The sequence below is a fragment of the Watersipora subatra genome, chromosome 2, assembly GCF_963576615.1.
Source record: "Watersipora subatra chromosome 2, tzWatSuba1.1, whole genome shotgun sequence".
In the NCBI taxonomy this organism is placed as follows: domain Eukaryota; kingdom Metazoa; phylum Bryozoa; class Gymnolaemata; order Cheilostomatida; family Watersiporidae; genus Watersipora; species Watersipora subatra.
Window position 1 is genome coordinate 69191873 of NC_088709.1, and position 26017 is coordinate 69217889.

Below are 26017 nucleotides of genomic sequence, written 5' to 3' on the forward strand. Positions count from 1 at the left end.
GGCTACTAATATGAGTTAAAAGAAAATGCTACCAAAAATAACAAGTGCCCCTCAGAAAATAAGTAGTACAACTTTGGTATTTCCAAGTTGTATTTCCTATTCAGACCTAAAGAAACCTACAGCGACATTAGTGGCTCAAAAGCAGTGGAGAGAGGAGCCCTACTCCCTTTGATTGGATCAAAAAGTAAGCTACCCAATGTACGTTAGACACTGTCAAACAATAAGGCTTTTGAAAAACCAAATGAATTATTGAGCTCATGTTTATTAAGTCTTGTAAAGGCTGCTGACATAGTAGTGACAATCAACCAGAATGCATCAGCAGACCAAAAGTGTAAAGTTGCTACTCTGTAATGCCATTTGAGATTGTTAGAAAGTATAAATTACATAGACATTTTTTAAAAGTTACCATGTTGTTGTATAAACTACAGAATTCAAACACTGTAGCGATGGGCAAGCGTCCTCTTCATAATCTCCAAATGTTGTTAGAACTTATTGAAGCAAAAACTCAATTGGGGCATTGCCAATTATTCCTGCCAGCTTAAGATTCCTAAAGCGGATTTACCAAACATCCCCAGAGGAATGCATTATTATCACCAATGAGGAGGCATTAGCACAAAGCTAACCTCCTGCAAATAAGCAACTGAAATTCAGCCAGTCACAAAGGCTACATGTACAATATTGTACATAGCCTCAAGGTGCCTGTGAGGTACTATCTACGTTTACCTAAGTATGACTACCGTGAAATCCAGTGTACAAGTAGATACAGCCTATGACAAATAAGCTTTTATTTCTGATCTTTTTAACGTCAACTGGCACTCAATATATGAAACAATCTCTACTGAAACAAAGTATAACACTTTCTTAGACATCTTTTAAAAAATTTTTAACAAGCATACTCCTTTTATTATTACCCCTTCATCACCCAATCACAAAACTAACAGAAAACCTTAGATTTCAGCTCGTATATACAAGCTTATTTTAAAGCGAAACTACCTCTAAAGCGAAACTACCTCTACTCTCAAACACTCAACTTACCACCTTTAGCTCTAACTCAAAGTTAAAAATTCGATACAAAAAGTTAAGGAATCAAATAACCACGGAACTCCGCAATGCTAAATCAAACTATTTTGAATCCCTAATAAAAATGCTTCTGGGCCTAAACACCTCTGGCAAATTTTAAATAATGGGATTGGAAAAACTAAATCATCATCATCAGCCCAAATATATAATACATAATGAAAAAGAACTGACTACAGAGATTGATATAGCCAACACCTTTAACAACTATTTTACTTCTATTGGTATGTCACTGGCACAAAATTTTGAAAAGTTTAATCATAATCCAGTAGAGCTAACACAAAGGATTTCAACAAAATGTTTCATTTTCAAATTATCGCAAGTCGGCGTAAATGGTGCAACCAAGCTTCTAAAAAATGTTATTCCAGCCAAAGCAACCGGATTTGATAACATTCCATCAAAATTAGTTAATGATGCGGCAGAAGCTATTGCTCCTGTAATAACTGACATTTTAAACTCCAGCTTAACAACTTCTCAAGTACCAAGTAAAATGAAAATAGCTAAAGTAAAATCCTTGTTTAAAAAAAACCTCAAATAAAATTTGCTCTAATTAGGGTAATTTACTGCTTAACGATGGGCAATATGGTTTTAGGAAAACGAGCAGCACCAAGGATGCACCAATTAAATTGACTGATAATGTTTTAAAAACTTTAAATGATGGTAAATGTGTTATTGGCATCTTTCTAGATTTTAGTAAAGCCTTAGACACAATAGATTAAACATATTGTACTCAAAACTCCACAATCTTAATGTTGACATCACCGCAATTAACTGGATCAAAAGCTATCTAACCGAATGTAAACAACACACTATTATTGGTAACATTTTATCTTCCATACAAGGTTTAACATGTGGTGTACCTCAAGGTTCCATTCTTGGTCCAACTCTTTTTTCAATTTACATTATAAATGATTTAACACGTGTCAAAAACATTTTCACACCTTTGCTCTATGCAGCTGACACTAATCTGTTTTTCGAATCCTCTAACATCAACGAGCGCATAGATAGTTTAAATAACAAACTTTTCGCTATTCAAAAGTGGTGCACTTCTAACAAACTCACCTTAAACGTTGATAATACTAATTTCAAGTTACTAAAAACCCCAAAAATAAATTTCATCTAGCTAACACTCATACCTTTTTCAGTTTCAACAAACCAATTTGTCAGACAGATCACACTAAATTCTTAGGTATTTTAATTGATTCTAATCTCACTTGGAAAAAACACATCGAATATTTACTAAAAAACTGAGGCCCTTATCAGGCTTACTCTACCGCACATCTGAATATTTACAGCGCAAACCCTTGTTCTTAGTATACTATTCCATGGTAAATTCTAAATTTTCATATTGCATTGAGACATGGGGCAATGCGCCTCTCACCCATATTACAAATTTAATAACACTTCAAAAACGCATGATAAGGACCATCCACAAAAAACCTCACCTCACCCACACCAAACCTCTTTTCAAATCACCATCCATACTACCTATCAGTTCACTATATTCATATCGCATTATACTTTTAGCCCATCAAGAATTTCATTGTAATTACATCCCTCGCAAAATACATCAAAGCCGATTCTCAAATTCCTGTCTAAATCTCCCACAATCTTCTTCCTGTGCAGTCCATCGCAGGGTGGATTTCCAACAAGCCATTTTTTGGAATCAACTCCATAAGTCTATCAAAGGCATAGAGAAGGTAGCCAGTTTCAAGAGAGAACTTAAGTTGTATCTTTTAACATGTGAATAAAACCGATGATGACAAGCCCAACTCCACGACTAGCTATGCTATTGCGTATTATGGGCTTCATCACGCCTCCAGCTTTTTTCTTTTGATCAACTAATTTTGTTGATAAAAATAAATCACAAATCAGCATATAAGACGAAGTCTATTCGTTTGATGTAAAAATTCTGGTTTGGACATGTACTTGCATGCCAAATAGGTTGATCCCTTCTCTGACTCAATTCACTTGATCAAAAAATTTCCATCCACATTAGATAAACGTGACGTGTAGATGAGGAAACTGCTATCAATAATCAACCATGTCCTCAGATACCCAGATTTTTGTGCAGTCATTGGCAACGCAAGAAATTAAGGAATGAGCGGAGACACAGTTCTGGTGAAGACCACTGGGGAAAAAACGCAACACTTGGTCATCATATACCTGCATTGCCCATAGAACGAAACTGCCACCTACGATAACACATATTTTGATGAAAATCATTGCTACTAGGCAGATTTTTATCAAAAATTGTGATTCGTGTACAAAAAAAGATGAACGCTAGTGGATACGTCAAATTTGTTATCGAAGTGTGGGGTCGTATGCGGATACTATCAAAAAAAGTGATTTCAAAAAAATAATTATACTAAAAGATGACCTTTGCTATGACAATCTGAACTGTGAAGAACAGTAGTATTAATAGTAGCAAGAATAGAGTAGGGTTACTAGTAGGGTAGTAACTGTTTAGAAGAGGGAAATTTGATGGACTTTAAGGATTCAGAGTGAACACGTAAAGCAGAAATAGGCGGCTTTTGTGGTTTCTTTTTTTGATGTTTGTAACTTGATTGATGTGGATTTTATATTGGAAATAAATGTATATATATGAAATTAAGATCTTCTGAGGCCGTTTCCTAGGAGAGGGGGCATGGTGTGTAATCGTGCTTTGAGATCTTATGTAGCGTAACAGTATCTATGGCAATGGTGAGACGCTACTGGGAGTCAAGGTCAATGATGCTATCGAAATGGAGTTAAAGCTATTACGGCTTATTCACGGCTTTATCAGCTTTCCCGGGACTATTGGCATATAAGCTCCACAGGACCTCATGGACTTCCTTACTCTACAGTGTCGTATCAAGGTATGTACCTGCACGTTATTTAACACCTATAACGTAAATGTTTTTTTTGGAATGGATTATTTACGTTGTAGGAGGGCCTACTGTAAGAACAAGCTTGGTGGACCTATTTCCAAATAAAGATGCAAAGTAGTGCATGTAAGGGCTATGCTAAAATTTATAAGGAAGTCTAGCTTGGCCTTGACAGCCATGACATAACATTGGACCAAAAGCACCCATGAGTTTACAGGGAATATCACAGCTACATGCTCCTGCTACCATCCATGATACATCTTCAAGTAAAACAGTAAAAACTTCAACTGCCAACAGAAATTGGCCATGTTTACAAACATGCACATTCATACTACATCACAAAGTTACATACACAAGTGTGCATCATCTGCTTCGATATCCAGCTCTGTATAATTGTAAACAGCTGAGACACACTTTCTTCTTGGAAATATTTTCTTTTTCGATACAATCGTCTTAATGTTGTTCCTGGGTGTAAATGGAACTCGAAAAACCTTGTCGCCTAAAGAAACACAAACCTCGCATATGTCACAACCTCGGCTAATATAATACATATGTCAAACTTCCAAGAATAATGATGAGCAATTTAAATTGTCAATAACTGGTTTAAAACTGTGAGTCACTTCAATCATGATATTGTTTCAATAAACAATCCAAACATCCTAACATTTTTTGCATTTGAGCTAGTTACTCATATAGCTGCTGAATAGCCTTTTATAATATAGCCTTTTATAATATATATAATATAATTGAAACATTAGCAATATATTAACAGCTAGCAGCTTGAAAGCAACATATCAGTACATGAGAGGCCTGAATAATTAAAATATTTTAGATGAAGACTTTCCCATAATGGTTATCAAGTTCGTATAAATGAATTGATTTGACCGGCCAAAGAAATTCATTTTAGAAAACAAAATTTCAAATTATGGACATAATCTATTATAAAAGTTCTGTGAGACTCACAACTTCTTAGCTTGGCAGTACGTTTTGATGATGTTTTTCTTTTCTTGCCACTTTCAGGTGGCTTGAAGTTCACATCACTCTCATCCAATACAACATCAGAATGACAATCAAAGTCGTTAGGATCAAAATCTTCATCCGCTTCGGTCTTTATGTCAATGTTCAAGGTTGCAAGAGAATCAAAGTCATCATCAACCTAAAATGGTCAAGCACTCACTAATGGCTTTGCACCTTTTTAACCAGAGGCCATACAATCAGACATCTAATTATTATGGCTTGAGGTACAAATCTTCCGACATACGTAAAGCACCAGCAAGTATTTACCGATGCGCTTGAAACCGATTCCAACATACAATGCTCCAAATTTCTTCAGGTGCCAGTGATGTCAGTGAAAGTGAGGATATTAATGGGAATAAACCGGAGAAACACAAAATTATACATTGAATTTTTGTTTTCGGACCAGTCAGTGTTTGAACAAAGAATTTCAAATTTGTTCAAATCGGATGCTGAACAGAAATTTGGAAATCCAAACCATGAAAAATATTATGATTGACAGACTACCAGCAGACCCTCTCTCTAATTATCTTTATTATTCTATAATTGGCTAGTCAATGAAATGCTATTATTTCTCAGTTTAAAATTAGTGAAAATAGAAAAAATTTGATGTATTTGTTACACAATCTTTGTCATATGATTGGGATTGTGAGGCCTACATTGATGCTCGAGATGAAGGCAGTTGTGAGAAGTTGATGAAGTCAGGCAATTATGCAGTAAAGTAGAATATTAGCAGTGTGGAAGGAGAAGCAACATTTCTTACAAATACTCTACAGGCAGGTTTACGTCATACAACATGACTCAGTTGTCAAAAATGGAAATTTCTTAAAATAGTTATCAACGAGTATAGATAAAGGTGATTCATTCAGAGTATTGTTGTTTGTACTCTTAAACCGGTGCGAAGGCGCAGGTGATGTGAGGTGTGAGCGGAGGTGTGAGCGTAGGAAAGGTGCAAATGGGGTGAAGGAGATACTTGAAGGTGAGGTGTCAGGTGGTTGCAAGGAGAGGTACTGTAGAGTTTGTTGGAAACACTAAATATTAAATTCACTAAAGATTTTAAGAGAGAAGATTTCACTGGTTAAGTGTGTGGTTCACAATCTTTATTTTATCATGAAACCTGAAATAATATTTCAGTACCATTTTTATACCAACTTGCTAAGCACAATAATTATGAATGCAATAAAATATGGACAGTTATAGTATGATAGCAAGTAAAAGTACTGAACATCAAAGGAAACATGACAAAAAACAATATAACATGGTATAATAAAATAAAACAGCATATGCAACTAACCTGTAATCTCTAATAAATAATCCCTTAGCAATTGACAACTTAATAATTGAGAGTAATGATTCAAATCTGGCTGCCTTCTACAGAAGTTGGAAAAACATCAGGCTATGAGTTAAGCAAAGCCTTAGCTTATGACTCAACGCCGGACTATCATTGGTCATCACGTATTAGGTCAATTTGACTACGCATCAACTCCAGGAATGCTAATTTAATCAACTTTTCCTACACTCCCATCTAAATTTCTTAAATTTATTGTAATACATAGTTTTTTTGTTTGTCGTTTGTGTTTGGTTTATTAATTGTTGATTTAATTCACACTAAATTATTGATAATGAATAATCCTGCATGATATATAGTTGCTAATCTAAGTACTTAGCAAAACTACTACACTGTGTAGTGACCTCTGCAGAACAGTTAGTGGGTGCATGGGTAACCCTTTTTTATCAAGAAACCGGTTCCTTATTTCGATTTTAGGTTGCGCACCAAGCCGTCTGAGCCTGCAATAGTTTCGGTCACTCTACCTAGCTTCCAATCATTTCTAGCTGCCTGGTTGTCTTTGACAATCACAATATCTCCTTTGAAATTTGGTTTCATCCTTGTCAATTTCTGACGAATTGTTATGCTGTCTAGATATTCAGTTTTCCATGTTTTCCAGAAATCCTCTGCTGCTTGGGCTATCTTCCACCGTTTGCTGCTATACAAATCATCTTCAGTGAAGTTTTCAGGTGATGGTGCCAGTAATGACTGACATTTCATGGTCAAGATATGATTAGGTGTAATCACATGAACCTTGGGATTGCTTTTCGAGGTGGCGGTCAAGGGCCGACTGTTGATGATATTCCCTGCTTCATAAGTAAAAAGTTTTTAGGGTTTTGGTGTCTAGCTCGTTTTTCAGCTTGAAGGTCATTGCATTGAGTACTACTCCAACCGAACTAATCATCCTTTCCATGGCTCCTCCTTGATGACTTGGCTCAGGTGAGTTAAAGTTTAAATGAATGTGGTTCTCTAGCAAATACTGCTTAGTTTCCTTACTGGTTATCTCTAGTTGCTTTTCAATATCATTCTTTGCTCCAACAAATATAGTTCCATTGTCACAATATATTGTTTGAACGGGCCCCTTAAAGCCATAAAGCATCTCAGGGCTTGTGTTAAGATGTCTGCGCACATGTTGTCTAAGACCTCTATATGAACTGCTCAAGACTAGAGACAGGTTATCATAAGTCCCCATCTTTTCAGCTCTGTGTGCTTGTCCTTCACGTAATAAGGTCCAAAGGTGTCAATTCCAACGTTTGTAAATGGAGGAGTAGCCTCCATTAATTCTTTAGTGAGTTCTCCCATAAGTTGTGTGTCTGGTGCCTTTTTTAGTCTAGCACAGCCTACACAATGGTTAAGCACGTGCTTTACCACGCCAGTTCCATTTGCCATCCATATTCCAGCATCTCTAATTGCTGCGAGTGTGCTTCTCCTTCCTAAATGTGATATTTGTTTATGGCAATGCACTGTCAAAGGATATGCTAGATGAGAGTCCTGAGGAATGTTGATAGGGTATTTCTGCGGATAACTCAATGTTGAAACACTGGCTCTCCCACCAACAAGAACTATACCTTTGTCATCAATCTTAGGGTTGAGCTTGATGAAAGATTCTCCTTCTCTTTCATAGGATAACTCTCTGCTTGTGCCATCTTTAAGACAAGTACTTCAGCCTCTTTCAAATCATTGGTCTTCAACTCTTTGCACGTCCACTGTTTCTGTTTGAGAAAGCTCTTCAGCAATGCTAAGCTGTGCACTAGTTTCTTCCAACTACTGAATCGAGTGAATTTTCTCGTAATGCTCTGTGTGTTGAAAGTAGCCATGGTAACTAATCATTTTTCGCACTTCCAGGTCAGACTCATTAATTTTTGTGTTGACCCGATTTGTCCTAATGAAATCTAGCACATCAGGGTTTCTGAAGAAGAGAGGCCCATTCCACCACATGTGCTTATCAATGACTTCTTTGGCACTTATTCCACAAGAAGCTATATCTGCTGGATTGAATTCTATCAGAACATAATTCCATTGTTTGGGTTCAGTTGTCTTCCTAATTTCACTTACCCTGTTGACAACAGACAGAATTTTCTGACACCATTGGATATGTATTCCAGCACTATTGGAGAATCACTCCAGAAAGTTTCTCTGTTACACTAAACTTTAGTTACTTCCTTAGCACATTATTCTTCGGGCATAAGTGAGTTGAATCAGTGAAATTATTGGCTAGTGTAAAAAAGGATCCAACCCTACTGGATGTGGAAACCTAGACGAAAAATGAATAAAAATGGCCCATACATGGCCATTCACACATGTCCATACACACCCATACACACACACCCATACACAAGCACCCATACAAAAGCACCCATACACAAGCACCCATACACGCACTTGTGTGTGGGCGCTTGGGTATGGGCATGTGTGTGTGCACACATGTGTGTGTGAGCGCACTTGCTCATGATGTACCTTAACATAGAAGTTGATTTTGCTAATTGGAAGTTATTCAGGTAAACGCTCTTCCAATATATGATGTCGAGTATTATACTTGTATCTCAAGGTTTAATTTTACTGTATTTTACACTAATGATGGATATAACCGTGAGTCAGAAAGCAAAAATAAAATCCTGCAGCCAATCATGCATCTGCTATAACAGTGTGGCTACTTGTAAACCATCGTTGTTTTGGCTGAAATATGACCAGGGGAGACCGGGGTAGGTTGATCATTGGGGCTGGTTGATCATTGGAATTCTTGCAGCAGGTATTATGTTTATTTAATGAGTTATCCTTTAACTATGTTAGAAAACCTTTAAAGGTTGACTTGCAACAAAATTCACATTACAGTTATTTGGTATCAAAAGATTCATCATGTCTTACTCTGTTGTGTTGTAAGTGCCAAATATGTGGAAATGTGATTAAAAGCTCTTAAAAGCTCGAAAACGAAAAGCGGCCGTAGATTAGAATCTCTTTATTTCGATGACGTACCACGTAATTTGGTCATCGTTTTGTCACGTATGTTCTCACGTGAATTGAAAAGCCAATATAAAGCTCAATATAAAACTTATCGTAGTATTAGTTTATGACAAACACTTCGAGTTTTACCGAAGACCCTGCATCAAATATAGATGCTCGCTACTTTACAGTTTTGTTTCGGCATTATTCAATCGTCAAATCGTTCTCTGATCATGTGACCCAATACTTCGCAAATAATATTTGCAGCACTTTTCGATTATCACAGGTGACCAACAGGCTCGTCATGATTATCAGACAATGATATGTACTCTTTCGAGCTAAGGTTATAAAGTTTAACGATTTTTTATGGTAAGTTATAAGATATCAGTGCTAAAAGTGACAGCATTACAATGACGATAAAACAGACGCGTAAGAACAATAGACATAGTTTTATTGAATGCGTGAAGTATATGTGTGAAAATATTTTGACGAATAAGGTTGCAAGAAAGTGTAAACAGAAACCATCTCTCACAACTACATCACAATTGAGCCGTTTTGGAAAGGGAATCCCAACTATGGCGGTCTCGTGTGGCTGCGATTTTCTGTTCGTTTTTGAGCTTTTAAGAGCTTGTAATCACCTTTCCACATATTTTGCACCTACAACACAACAGAGTAAGACATGGTGAATTTTTTCATATCTAATAACGGTAATGTGAATTTTGTTGCAAGTCAACCTTTAAAAAAAAGATAAATGCCAACTCAGCAGATGACGACATGAGATAAAAAAATCAAAGCGTTTTTTCTATTTTTTACTTTTTTATCTCATATTTGACGCTGACTGGGCATCAAATACTGGACACAATATTCATTGTTGAACATTCATAAGCCACAATTTATTTTAAGAAGATGCGTGTTTCAGCATGCCAAAATAGTGCATTCCTAGTTTCAATGCAGGTTTTGTAATTTATAAAAATTCTACAACTGGCACATCGGGGCAGGTTGATCATTTGCATTTTTGGGCAGGTTGAGCAGTGATCAACCTGCCTTGTGGTATTTTATTTTTCATGAGCAATTATAATGTTACCATCAGGTAGCCCATAATAGACTGATATGGTTATAAAGTTAACTGCTCTACTAGCCATATTTGCTTTGCATGCAAGAAATGATTGTATCAAGACAATTTAACCACCAGATAGGGCTCCCAAGATAAAAGCAAATAATTTTCTGTTTTCAGTAACGCTCAGGGCCATATTATTTCAAAGATGATAAACTAATTTTTGTAGAAGACTTGTTTGTAATCTTATAGTTCACAGTTGGTGGTCTAGCATTTAGGAGCAGCTTTCTTTCTTAACTACTGATGTTCAGTTTTTGACCTATTTTTTCACACAGCTGTTTGCTAGTGTCGCTTGTACTTTTGTTAGCCAATCAAATATTTGTGAATCTTCAGGTGTTATAGTGCTACTCGCTACTCGGTCACTTTGTCTCTCTCTTTTCTACCTGAGTGGTCACAATAAAGCTTGCTTCACTACAAAATAGTTTTCAGATTCTATCACTAAAAACTCCCCTGTCATACAGCCCACGACCTGATAATGGAAAAAAGAAAGGATAGTGCTGGTTGTTGAAAAAGTAGTTGTCAGCAGGAATTGACAGAGTATAGTGTAAATGAAATAAGGAAATATGTTTGTTATATCTCTGAAATGCAATATTAGAAGTAAAATGGCAAGCTGCTGTGTAATATACAGTTTGAAAGTTGGTTGTGTTGAATGTGAAATGGTTTTGATAGCGATCTTTGACAGAAAGCAAGTATGAGCGTTTACGTGTCTGGAGGTTTTCTGCAAACTGGAGAAAAATAAAACAATGTTCTCATCCATAAAGGGGCATTTTAGTTCGGTCCTAGCTTGTACATAAGATGTAGAGAATTTTGTCTAACGTTTTAAATAATTTAATGAAACCTTCGGTAATCGGACAAAAAAAACATAGGCTGATAAACTGTGTACCACAATTTTGTACCTGTAAATCGGTCTACGCCCCAAACGGTCTACGTCTGTTACAGAAACCTTCGGATAAATAAATTCGAATAATTATTCTTATAATTAAATCTTATAATAATTTTATAAAATCGAATATATTCTTATAACTAAATATTTTTGCAAGATATCAAAAATGGAAAAATATTGAAACCTTCGGTAATTGGACAATGCTATAGACTAGTAAAATGAGCATGTTTTTCTTGTGAAATGCGCACTGTTTAATAGTTCTACTATCTGTCGCACAGCTTTATTGGCGTATCGTTTGCCGGTCTTAATTTTGATTAAAAAAAGCTTGTCAAGTTTTTTAATGCGATTTTAGGCCAAATTAATCTGTCTATTTGTGTATAATCCGATCAGATGGGTAAGGTTTAGGATATTGTCTACATATAATAAAGACTTGGTAAGATATTTAAATAGGTTTATATGTGTTTTGTATCGTTATTATACTTAAACGACTCCATTGAAAATGGTTTAAGTTGTTGATGTAAATTCGGTACAAGGGTTTGCGACGATGTTGATGAATAACTTTCGTGAGTTGTGTGCACATATGCATTTATCATAAATCTCCCAAGCAATGGCTTCGCTCGTGTTTGGTCGTGGGATTATTTATGTACTTGGTCATTATGTTAATCCTCTTGATTCTCGATAATCGCTCATCTCATGTTAGCATTCAGTCAATCTCAAAGGCTAAAGAGAATAAAGCGTTTTGATATATGGACCGTTCAAAGCATGCAATAACACAACAACCATGACCAAACCATATGGATCTTTAATGTTAGTGAGTTCATAAAGGATGCCGCTACAAACGTCATAACCCCTCAAAATATTCTGTCAGGGTTTCAAGCCACAGGAATATACCCTTTAAATTCTGGCATCTAGACAGAATCTGATTTCGTAGATGCAGAAATCACAGACAGAGTTGAGCCGGAAAATGCTATAGAACATTAGGTAGATGTTACAGATACGCCTGTCGCCTCAACATCTAATTTTGTAATACCAACAGAGTCCACTTCACGAGTCTAGGCTACTCCTCTGGAGGGATTGAGTAATCAACCGGTGAAGACCAGAACGATAAATATTTTTCTCCCTCAGATCTATTGCCAGTGCTCAAAGCTGGCCTCCTTGAAGTAGGTTAGCGAAAGAGAGATTGAACACTCTTACTGACTGACACCCTGACGGAGCTACCTCTAATGGCCAAGGCAGACCAAAGGTCTCGACCAGCCAGTTGCTCAGCTGGGAAAAAGAAAAGAAAGAGAAGCAAGAAACCAAAAACTTCCGAGTCATCACTTACAGAACCAGAAAGAGAATTTCCTAACCTATCAGATGAGGAGGAAACTGACTTTAGCTCAAATTTCAGCGTAAAAGTTGGCAGCTATGTGTTGGTCAAGGTATACGGTAAGACACGAAACCAATATATAAAGTATGTATCGTTGTTGGCTATGATAGATCTGTTCACAACCTTCCTGAAGAGAATAACCCCGGCAAATATTCTACAACTGAAGAAGAACATTCGGTTGGTGGCTCTGAAGTTATGAGAGCTCTCCCACAACCAATTGTAGGTCATCGTTTTATGAAAATCCATGAAGATGTTGATGCCGACTGAACTATCCATAAATGACAGTCATTGTTTTGTTACACATGGTTATTGCACGAACATGCAGAATTTTTTAGTTTATCTGCTTACTAATTTGTGAAGAACAGGGGTACTCATTCGTTACCTAAAATTACAAGTTTTCAAATCTCTTGCACCTCAATGCTATGTTCACTGTTACCAATAACTACATAAATACTGCCTAAGTGTTTTTGTTAGTTGGAAATTATACTTGGTACATGGAAAAAAGAGTCTAGTTAGAACTGCTAAGACCTCACTTTTCTGAAAACCAGCGGGAAGGTACTTTTTAGTGACTTTAATTTCATTACTTTACATTTGGTTGTTTTTTTACTGAGTATGTAGCCCTTTGTTTATTTGGCTACTAACTTTTTATGTTATTTTAATATTGTGTATTCTTATGAAAATGTGCAGTTATATGACTAAGATTCAATAAAATGCATCAAAAACATAAATTTGGTTGTGAGTGTTTCAAAGGCAGCTCAAATTCAAGTTTTGTTCAACCTGCCCCGTGTATGATCAACCTGCCCCACGCCAATGCTCAACCCTACCCATGTGTGATCAACCTGCCCGGTTTTTTTAGGGCTACCTTTTCCATCATGGTTTGATGTCAGCTGATTCTTAACATCAATGACTTCAGTGGTGGCTAGTCACATATACTCTGCATCTTTTTCCCAATTTTGAAGTCGTTTGATCCATTGGGTGAGAACTTATGAAACTTTGTCAAAACAGCGCTCAACCTACCCCGGTCTCCCCTACTTCATAAGCAAAGGTAAGTTGTCATATTGCTATAACTTCATCCATACATACCATTATATCTGTCTCTAATACCTTGTCTAGGTTTTCGACAGCTGCAGTCATTTTCATCTGGAGGTTATTGGCTGGTGGTTGAAATCGTTGTGCTCTCTTTCTGTCTAATTACACAGAATTATGCATGACCATTTGAACATAAAACTTCACCATGAAGAATGAAAACACCTAAATGCCTGTAAATACACATTGAATTTGTTAGTTCAAGAGTTGTAGACTTAGCACAATTAGAGGCAAATGTAGTGATAATTAAGATAAATTGATCAAATTGTTAAGAATTCTGTAAAGGCTAAAAAGCGCCTAATAAAACAAAATACCTATAACTGAATAGTTACATTTTAATTATTCTTTATAATACAGATGGCTGAAATTATCAAAAACTTTTATTTTGATCATGAGTCAATTTATTTATTCTCAACATCTTTAATTAAGCTAAATTCAGCCTTGCCACTTTCAACTAGCTGTTTTCATGCTGATGACAGAACTGTTTAAATGAGGATAAATGGCAAGAAATTTAAAAATCAGTTGAAAACATAAAAAATTTTCTCTAACACATTTCAATCAATTTCGTTTTCCTATTAGTTTCTGGCTATATATTGATTAGCTTTGCTAACTTGAAAAATATTGCAATAGTGATACATATGATGTATATAATAATCTTGACCATCCAATTAAATTCAACTTGGTAAACAAACACTCTGTACAACCTGCAGTAAAGGTCTTTTGTAGAAAATCTAGCGCCAACAGATAGAGTGAATTGAAGGTAAGATATAAAAACGAAAAATATAAAACTTAAGATTGTTCACTCAAGTATTTTTAAAATGGACACAAATAGAAACGAATTTTACAAAATATGAAACCGAGTCACCATACATTAAATTAAAGCACATAAATTACATAATTTTTTTATTGTATATTTCAATACATCAGCCTTGGCTTTCGAATGAGCTATTGTTTGCCATGGTGAGACAGACATTGGTTGGTGTTTATAGGATTTCCCCAGAGCTCTACCGCGAAAAAGTTTACTGGCATAGTCTCGAAAATTGTGATGTCACAGTTCTCATATTCGTTGTTGTATGCTCTTACCGCTTATTTATCAACTACGAAAGTGACGATAATGACGCTAGTGGCAGGCGAATGTAGGACACCTCCAGAGAACGAATGAAGATGACAAAGAAATCAGTATCATTAGTTCTCCATGTACATATTATTTCTATGATAAGTACCTCAGACTCCAAGAACCATACTATATTTTCCCGATGATATTATGCACTAGCACTCTCAATTTATTGTGATGTTGAAGGTCGCGACTGAGACTAATTAATTTCAGCATTGCGTGATCTCGCGAAAGTGCGATTGACATTTAGTTCTAGGGCGACGCACCCGCAGGTCATAATTTAATCGATGTGATTTCAATACCTTTATCAATGACAGTAAATTTATTGAAGCATAATTAATTAACCCAGAACATGTGTTTGTATTGGTCGGGCGTTAGCACGATAGTGGGCATTTTTGATTATCTAGAATCTTAGTTTATTATTAGCGCTCTCCGGGTTTAACAGCACCGATTGTCACAGAAAAACGCAGCCTCAATGGCAGCGAAAGGGATCGACGCCCTAAGGCTAAATGAGAATTATGACGCCACAATTTGAGTACCTGAACCAAGTTTTTTTTTTGCACGACGTACTTTTGACACCCCGTTTTTCATAGTTCTATTATTCTTTGTGTATTGAATATAGGCTCATTCGAAAGCCAGAACTCTGATGTATTGAAATATATAATAAAAAAATTATGTAATTTATGTGCTTTAAACAATATTTCATATTTATATTTAAAATAACTGATAAAATCAACAAAAGAACAGAAAAACTTTATACATGCAGATTGCAGTTCGAACCTCTTGTGGGTCTTCATTTGCTAGCAGCAACAATTGTTTAAGGGGATCATGATAACAGTAATTTTATGTCAAGGGGAGCACACACCTTCCAATGTCCATATAAATTCAGTTTTACCTTTTTTTAATTTCGGAACTTCTATAGTGGAAAGAAAAAATAAAAAATACTGTATATGTCAAAAACAAAGTAAATCAAAAGTATATATAGTTACATAGTTATATATCTTAACAGGGTGCCAGTGTGTCTGCCCAATTCCGTAAAGCCAGGGTTAGATATTAGGATGAAGAATTTATTTCAACAAGACTCCAACTCACTGACACTCAGATTGGTGGACCAACACTCTAACACCTGCATTATCAAAGTTCTGCCTTCAAGTACTTCTAAATAATTATGTATCAACTTATTCTCTTGCTTCATCAGCATACCTAACAATCTCTCATGGCACACTAGACTAGTCTAGCGTGCCTTGAGCTCCAGCAGCTGGGAGGGCAATAGTGCATGCAATATAGATACCTCCATACATCATTTTCTTTCCAAAGTGCGACAAGAGAGAAAAAATATTTTCAAAGCTGTGGGAATCTGGTTATTCAAATCAAATTTGAGAACTTACACTGACTTGATGTTTTACAATTTATGTAACACAAAGCCAAAACTTTACATAAATTCTTTAATATAAGTAAAATTTAGGATAGAGGTTTACGTTATAGGAGCGTCTGCTGTATCTGCTTTATTGCTAATATCTTTCACAATTAGTTCTATTCTCAATTCGATTGATGCCATGTTTATCCTGATATTTTTATAAATACATCATCATTAGCTTTTTTCACAAACAGCAGTACCAGAAATAATTGAAATTGCATATAGCATCGTCACACAACAAAGTATTGCAACGATGTACTTGACAAAAATTTTGAGATGACAACTATGAGAAATTATTTACACTGACCTTCAAAAAATTACATTGTATGAAGTAATGTCTCTGTTACTCAAAGACTTGCGTAAAGAAAAGGCTACAAGTAGGTAACCATCAATTAATTTTGGAAATTTCATGAATAGACATTTGTATTTAGTATTTACAAATGATGATTTTTAAAAATGCAATATATTTGTAACGATACAGGAATTCTTTGTGTTATAAATCTAACTCACCAAAATATTTCAGCAATCTTTAAGAATTTAAAAACAACTACTGCTTCTTGAAGCAGCTTGGTTACGTTAGCAAAGATGTTAACAAAACATTTAAATATCAGACAAATACACGTTTAATGAAATTTTTTACTAAAAGGGTTTATTGAGATTAAAAAGAATTTAAATCCATTGTTTAATGGCTGATTAATGAAGCTTAAAATCACTGATAATTTCAGACAGTCACAAAATTTCTATCTTCACCTTCAACAGCAGCTGAAAAAGGCACCAATATTAACTAAAATATACCATCTTTTATAAAAACTCAAACACTAACTGCTGTGAACATCAATGATGCCCCTGATGGCAACTATCTTTCGCTGAAATTGCAGAGAGATCAACTTGTATAAGAAAAGCTAAATGTTTAAGTAAGGTAATTCAGTATTTCACATTTAAAGATCGCAAACCATAACTTGTCTTTATGACAAAAATGTACACTAGCACCTCAGTTGAAAAAGGTGTTGGCTACCACAAACCTTGGCTAGCAAAAGAGTGTTTAAAGATGTGGTTGCGTCAAAAAATTCGATTTAATGAAATTAAGACCCAGAAAAGGCTAAAACATCAGCTACAATTTGATGCCATTTTTGGCTTTGTAGACCAACCCTGTCCAGAGATATATGCGTTTGAATGAGGCCCTCTTTTAAAAAGCTCACGTTCCAGCGGGTGCTTCTTTTGTGACGTCACAAGCAATATATCTGAAAAGAAACCACGAGCGATAAATATGAGGTCCACTTCCTTAGCCAATCATCAGCGCGAAATTTTTATATAGGCCGTAATAAATGTTATCACTCGTAAAACGTGTTGTCTGTGATCTCAAATTTAGGGATTTTACACTATTATTACACCGCATGGACATCGATATTTACTAAATTAACATCGTTACTGTAATGAATTACTCGATCGATACGTTTTATTGGCGAACAATATATATGTAATTGTAAAATTGCTGTAAAGTTACTGCGAAGGTGACTCCGAGTTTTCTTGGCATCAGGTAGTTAAAGTTCTACGGAGGAAGATCGGAGAATGGAGGTAAATTTATCTTTTACTTTGAGTCTCCTATAGAGTTTCCTGTTGAGTTTACATTCAGATTATATTTCCCGGTTTAAGGCTAAAGTCTTTTTAATCTTTAGCATCTAGCTATACAATGGCTTAGATTGATGAATATACTAAAGGTAATATTTTAGTACTCATTAATACGTGTACTAATTAATAAAATTATAACTTTTTGCTATCACTAATCAACGTTTTATATTTTTTTATCGGTTCACCTGGCTACATTTGCTTGAAATTTTCTGCGGCAGTTTTATCTAGTAAATTAGATTTACGATTTGACATTAGATGTTCACTTTTCACTTGTAAAAAGTGAAAAAAAATGATTGATCAATGCAAATCTTTAATTTCCAGAACCAAAGCTTCGAATCGTTGGCTTGGCGTACTTGTGCCTTTGTTAAACGTTTATTCGTTTTTAAAATTACACTCGCAATCTATTTAACTCCCAATTTGAAAGCTTTCAATAGATACGCTTTAGAATGACATATCTATGAATGACATACATGTATATTTATTGCATTTGTTTTACTGATTACAGAATGTTTATGTCGTCCCACCAGCCGAAGCAGGTTTGTCAATGTGGAAACTGCCATAAAGGGAAAAAAGAGATTTGAATGTGTGCTGCATAAGCTATGATGTTTTGTTTGAGTTTCCTGCAGTAGATGAATTTGTCTTATTGTATCAGCTAAAACTAAGTGAGTGGCCACGACTTGATGAATATTTTTAATAAAAGCTTTATTCCGAGATGAAAATATTTTTGCTTGTACAAATTATATAATAAAATAATATTGTTGAAGATAATGCAAAACATGATTTGCAGAATATTGTAGTGAATTGAATATGGTATATGGATGTCCGCAGAACTGGAGAATGTGAGTTCAAATTCAGTTTGCAGCAGACTTCTCATCCTTAAAACTCTATCCCTAGGTATATTCTTTTCAAAGACGCGGCTTGCTTACTTTTGGTAGTAAAAAACTAGTAGTCGGTGTAGGCAATGATATACAGCCACGCCCCAAGGATAGGCGACAGACATAAGGTGGGCGGGACTTATGGGAGGCTGTATATCGTTAGTATGGGTAGCGGCGGAACTGTGCTGATACAAATACCTTAATCGACATTGTTAGCTTGACAGAATTACCGTAGACCGGTAGAATTGGTAGCCGATACCCAAATGTTTACACAACATTTGTAGAAAGTGAGTAGAACAAATTTTCAATTTTCGTTATTTGACGCCTTTGAAACATTCATAATAATGCATCTGTAGCTGGATTAAAAATTTTATTCTAGCCAACATGAGCAAATACAAAATAAGATATATGCCAATAGAGCCGTGTAGGACTAGACTTTTATCGCAAAAAGCTGATGTGAACACAAGAAATAGAGACATGTTGTATAACGTGTGACATCATTTTGGGCAAGTCTGAGCATGTTTTTGTGGTTTGAGCATTTTTACCGCGATCAGATTTTTTGGATTTTAATCTTCAAATATCTTGTCAATGAGATCGTGTAACACAACAAACAACATATCAACTGATAGAGAAAAAAATGCTTTATTTTAAGATCAACTCAAATTTGACGCAACTACATCTTTAAAGAAGGAAAATGCAGGAAAAATAAGGTGCATAGGTAGGAAGACCGAATGTGTAGAAAGTTGGATCTGCTATACTACGCTATCCACTAAGTAAATGATATGTAAACTGGAAGGAAGGAAATTCTTGGAACTTGACTCATATTGTCTGTCGAGAACTCACTCATTCTCGACAAGAAATGACATAAATGTCAACAACATTATTACTTCAAGGTCATGTTAGCCCATGTTCAAATGAAACACTCCGTTACCAATACATTATTAACTTTTTCGAGCCGAAGCTCGTAAAAGCCCGTAAAATGAGCAATGTCTCAGTGGCCGGATCCCGAATTTTCCCAAAATAATTCAGTCTCCGATAGACCTTTTTAAAAATCTTTTATTCGATAAGAAAAAATTGTTAAAAATTAAAATTAAAAATGCCATCAATTTTGGTAGGCTTTAAACTACTTGTTTGAGGCTATAAATAATATCTAATACGCATGTGCAAGCAAAACACGTTGTACAAGATTTGATCTTCCTTTTTGCAAATTTATTCATCGTGTACGCATGCGATTGTTCAAGCTATGCTAAAAATGTTTGTTTAAAGAAAGACATCGGCTGGTTTGGAAGTGAAGAAGAGGATAATAGGTCAGAAAAATGTGGAGAAGACGATGGAATTAAAAAACAAAATCAACAGAGTGAATTGGATTGTGAAAGTGACAGCAAAATGGCCGGCGATGAAACAGGGAGTATTTATGGATTTCAAAGAGGAGCTGACTTAAAAGCAAAAGAAATATGTTTTGCTGACAGCTTGGCAGGAGTAAAAGTTTTTATCATTTAAAGCTTTTTATAACATCGGCCATTTTAAATGTTATAATTAACGAAACGAATAAATATGGCTTTCAAAAACATTGCGATGCTTCGGAGCCTGTTGACGGTAAAAACATCTGGAGAGTTATTGGCTTAGCTATGCATACAGGTATTCTTGAAACATTTACTCTGTTGTCTTACCGCTCTACAATCCTTTATTATTTACGTTGATTTTTAATAAAATTAAAATCAGAAAGAAAAATAGAAATAGGTTTGCTTTTTGCTGACTATTTTGAACAGTCTGCTGGTAATAAATTGTTCAACTTAAGAAGATGTTTTTGCCATGATATACGACCAGTTATTTCTTGTTTTTCTGTCTGGTAAATTTATATACAGTGAAACTCGGATAAATCGTCTTCGCATATATCGAACACATGGTTAACTCAAATGGATTTGCTTGGTCCGCTCCCACGCAATGATAAATGGCTTTAGATAACTCGACCGAAACTCTGTTAACTCGAACAGTTTTTTCCAAACGGCTACCGAGACGGTTGTTACTATCGCTTTAGAATATCACTTTATTCCAAGCCATAAAAATAAACATCGACTTTTAGTAGTTCTTAGGCCTCGTTATTACCAACATCGGCAAATATTTTCATTAACGACTTTTCTAAAGGTTTGCAGAAATCAAATTTTACCAAACATCCGCTTAGCGATAACCCTCCGAAAGCAAGAAAAGCGAGGTAAAATTTGGATAACTTTAAAGTAATATCGGCAAAATTGATAATGGGTTTTTAATAGTAAAGCAGTTTTGTAATAACTGACTTACTGCAAAATTGATCTTGGCTAAAACGCTCGGTAGAAAAATACGTATGTATTTTTATTAGCGTTTTAACCACGGTCAAGTTTTGCCAATTTTAATCTGAGAACGTCCTGGCAGTCACATCACCTAAAGCAACAAACAAATCTCGAGTGATAGAAAAATATATATACTTTCTGATTAAAAATATTTAAAACTTCACACGAGAGACCCTTTAACTTGCAACAAGCAATCTATGCTTTTGATTGATATATAGTTTGTATATGTACATGTATCTACTGATAAACATGTGCACTTATGACTGTCCTGATAACTTGAACGCTCTAATAACTCGAACACTTTTGCTCGGTCCCTCGAAGTTTGAGTTATCCGTGTTTCACTGTATACAGATGAAAGCTTGCTGGCATGGAAAGGATGGCGCAGCTTCAGGCAGTATATTCTATCTAACAGATCTAGATTTGGAATAAAGTTATTTGCTCTCTGCGATGCTGTCTCTCGCTATGTGCACAAGTTGTCTGTATACATCGGTGATGAGCGGGAACAAGCTGAAGGCGCAGCGGAGTCACTTGTGGAGTATCTTTGTGCAAGTCATGTTTTGATCTTTGTCATGCTAACTAGATTTATTCACAAACAGTATTTTATTTAGTTTCTACAGACGCTTCATTGCTTCGTATTGCTAGCTTGTGCATCGTTACAATCGCTGAAATGTCATAATCTATTGTATTTGTTGTGCCTTAGTATGTTGTATTTGTTGTTTGTTGCTTTCCTCAAGGCACTCACCTAATCAAAGAGTCCAGTTCATATATTGTTTTGCAATCTAGCAGTCCATGATTTGCTGTTTCTGCTCATAATAAATGTTGCTTCCTGTCTTTTGTTGCTTCACCAAATGTGTGAATACAGGCTCACCACTCAATTTTTCTTGTACACAACCAGTTAATATTTGCTGCAGCACACATGATTCTGTGCAATGAGTTTATATCCCAAATTGTTACTGGTACATATATCTATAGTTTCAATAAATACATATAAATCTGACTGCAGAAAATCATAACTGCAAATACAGTAAAACATGGATAACTCAAACTTCACGGGACCGAGCGAAAGTGTTTGAGTTATCAGAGCGTTCAAGTTATCAGAGCACAGTCACAAGTGAATGTATTTATCAGTAGATACATATACAAACTACATGTATATATAAAACTAAAGTATAATTTGTTTGTTGTAAGTTAAAGGGCATCTGATGTAGAGTTTTAAAGTATTTATCAGAAAGTATAGATATTTTTATACACTTGAGATTTGTGTGTTGTTTTAGGTGATGTGACTGCCAGAACTTTTTCAGATTAAAATTGGCAAAACCTAATCGCGGTTAAAACGCTCAGAAGACTTTTTTTCTGAGTGTTTTACTCGAGATCAATTTTGCCAACTTTAATCTTGAAACGTCTTGTCAGTCACATCAGCTAAAACTGCAAACAAATCTCAGCCCAATAGAAAAATATCTATTCTTTCTGATAATTTTTAAAACTGGACATAAGTAAACATTTATGACCAATGCAAAAAAGCATGCTTTACATCTGATCAGTTGTTTCATTTAAAAAAACTTATCGAGTGTAATCTGTGACAAAGTATTTTTTGGACAAAGATCAACAGTGTGACTTATTGTAGAAATAGATTTTAAACAGTTATTATAGTCCTTAAAAACTTGTTAGCCTTTTCTAACAAAATTGGCCCATCGATAGGTACGCCTTCACTACTCACTTGTCTAAACCAAGTCAATAATACACCATCCAAATCAACGTGCGACAATGAACGATCTCTTAGCCTTGATGAATTTTGGTCACATAACGATCTTATTCTTTCTTTTGTTTAAGCTATGTTGACACTACTTTTTAGAAAATTTTCTCTTTTTGATAATGCTGATAGCTTTTGTCCTGCTTCGATCTCCTCGAGTACTTTAAGTTTGTCAGAAGGTTTCCACGCTTTTCTTTGCTTGCGTGATGCCATCGTAAAGCGGATGTCTGTTGTAGCGGACGCCAAGCCTATTTGTGACATTTTATCTTTATGTATCCGCATATAATCACTGTTACAATATGTATTTTGCATGCTGTGTCTATCTTTATTAAATTTTTATCGCTAATACCTTCTAACGTTTATAGCTTGGCCGTAACTAAGCAAACGTCTTAGCGACTCTATTAATCATTTTTATACGATTTCTTTTTTGATTCCATTATACGGTACGGGGGAAATTATATGTACACTATACGCGTATAAAAAGCGCTTTCGTTAAGAAAGCAGAGTAGTCTCAGCTCCGCGACTAGTGGAAACTCTTTCGAAAATAAATTGAGCGGAAACCACGTTTGTGAATTTGGCAAAAAACTGTTCGAGTTAACGGTGCCGAGGTCGAATTATATAAAGCCATTTATCATTGCGTGGGAACGGACCAAGCAAATCCATTCGAGTTAACCATGTGTTCGATATATCCGAGGGCGAGTTATCCATGTTTCACTGTAATTAGATCTCAAGTTGAAAAAAAGAAAAGATCTCAGTCTGTAGGAAAATATCTCAGCTTTCAGATGCATATTCATTTGCAGCTTCATACTAATTTGCATGTAAGTTATAACGAAGTTTAGGCAACCATATCAGGCCTCCATTTTTTGCTGGTCTTTCGCGTCACGCACTGAGAATTTCGAGTGGCCCTCCCGTAATGCTTCGGAGCTCATAACTCCACATTTCAAGGCACTCCAAACACCAATTTTTTTTGCAAATTGTTGTGAGTCTATGAATCCTTGCAACTAGCATTTATACAACATTGTCAATTACCTTTAACAATTGGAAAAATGCAATGGAAAATAAAAGAAAATAAAAAAATCGGTGCTTCAACAATCTGAGACCTTTGCTGGTAAGCATTTGCAAGCTATCTGCATAGAAAAAATATCAGCTTGGAGAGAAATTTCTCAGCTTTCTTATGCATGTTAATTTATGCAATTACTACAATTTTTATTTTACACAGTTTTTATGCAGTCATGTCGAAAGATCAAATCGCCCCAGTAATTGCTCCCAACCGCTGCTACTTTCCCAGCCATAAGCCAGCCGTCGTGCAAGGGTTAAGCGGTCATTCAAATAGAATTATCAAATCCAAGACGAAACATCAGGCCAATAATGTAAATGCATAATTGCTTATTAATTGGCCATCACTAGAAAAACAACTAGCCTGGACCAAACATTTGATGAAATATGTAAAAGACAGTGCCTGAATGTTTACAAACAGAATGCTAGTCCTAATTTTTAAATGCTTCAACCAATCACAATATATTTCCAGATTAGAGATAATTCGCTAGCAGTGCGTGCAAACATTTGAGTATTACATACGCCAAGGTAAGTACTTGCAGCGACATCAGACCTTGAACAACAAACTCCGCTTACACATCATTAATGTATTTCAGTTTTAGAAGTCAACAAATAATTGAAAGAAATATACCCTACAAGATGAAAATATTTGTTGGTTATAAAAATTCGCGATTTCGCGAACAGGCAACTCCGCGAATTATAAAATTCCGTGAATAAATTAGTTCTATTTTTAATTACAAGGGAGAATAACTACTGCATAAAATTAAAAACTAGCCACTAGGCTGGTTTTTAATATAAATACTAAATGTAGTTGAGTTTCAAAACATTTTTAAAATCATTGCCTGGGCTTTGAGTTAACACCATTGCCAATGCATAACATTTCTTTACAAAATTAGTCAAGGTTGTCACGAGATATGCAGAATGGCGTCATCGCAAAAATAGCCACTAGGCAGAAGTACTAAATGTAGCCGAGTTCCAAAACTTCTTTAAAATCATCGCCAGGCTTCGAGTTTTACTGCCATTGCATCAAACTTTACAAAATTATTCAAGGTTTTCACAAGTTACTCGGCATGGCTTCGTCATCGCAAAAACCTCTCTTAGTCTTTTTACATTGAAATCAACTCCATCAATCTCTAATACCGAAGTTGAGGACGATCATGATTCTGATCTGGACATTATGGTACGTATTTGCTTTGCAGTGCAGATACATTTTTCCATAATTAACTGCATTAGTTAATTGTTTTATTTAAATACTGATCGCTTTCATTAAATACTTCAGCTATTGTTTTTGTACTTCCTTAACACTTAGTAATATTGTTCTTTTTTTGTGTTTACTGCGGATTGAGAATGAAATATAACCTATTCCGATTTCAAAAACTAGAGACAAGTAGTAATATTCACCGTGGCAGAAATATTGGCAGAGAAGCAACCAGTCAACCTAGACCCCTTCATCGACAACAACTCCTTGATATCGCTGCAGCAAACATGATTAAGTTATATATTTTATTTCATGTATAGATATATTATAATTTATAATAAACTTGAGTGTACAAATAAAATGTTTCAAATACAAATACAATTTTACAAACGATGAATGGAGTAAATATAAACAGTTTAGTTTATATGGCGGTTGTCTAAAGCAATAAAATTAAACTGACACTCTTGATAAGTGAATACTAGCGTGTAACGGTGCTCTCTGACTAGTTATTTTGGTAATAGCAGCTTTATATCACTGTCACCGTCTTGGGTAGATGTTAAAGGCGATTCTCTCGCTACTACATGACTGGTAAGGAAGTTATCATCAGAACTCTCCTCATGGCTTACTATTGCAAACTTCTGCGGGTTGGCCAAAGATTTGTGCTCGTAAAGGCGTATTTGTCCTTTTTTAAACAGATATATTCTCCTCGTAAGTAGCTGCAGTCACTTCTCCCTCAATTTCCACACCTTCCTGAATAATTGGTGATCTTTTAGGAATGACATATACCACCCTTGCAGTCATTGTGCTTGCGTGTATGATGAAAAATCTCTCTCTCACACTGAAACAAATAATGAAGCAGTAGGGATGGAAAAAAATAAATATTACGTTATACCGAAGAACCAAAGTAAAATTCAACTAATTTAGTAAATGGTTTTGAAAAAACTCATTACTTACCAAAAATTGTTGGTTCATCA

The 26017-nt window shown here is 35.4% G+C and overlaps 1 protein-coding gene across 4 annotated transcripts in view; it reads right to left on the reverse strand.

Moving 5' to 3' along the window:
* Positions 1–26017, reverse strand: part of LOC137387045 (oocyte zinc finger protein XlCOF6-like) — a 226755-nt gene that overhangs the window by 194990 nt on the left and 5748 nt on the right. For 3 of the 4 annotated variants that reach the window (XM_068073325.1, XM_068073324.1, XM_068073330.1), the window contains exons 2-4: positions 13675–13778; positions 4908–5100; positions 4297–4443 (exon numbers count right to left, since the gene is read on the reverse strand). In XM_068073325.1, coding sequence (XP_067929426.1) covers positions 4297–4443; positions 4908–5100; positions 13675–13731 — 397 coding nt within the window. In that variant the 5' untranslated portion in view covers positions 13732–13778. The remainder of the gene's footprint in view (positions 1–4296; positions 4444–4907; positions 5101–13674; positions 13779–26017) is intronic. The other variant, XM_068073327.1, reaches the window with a different exon arrangement.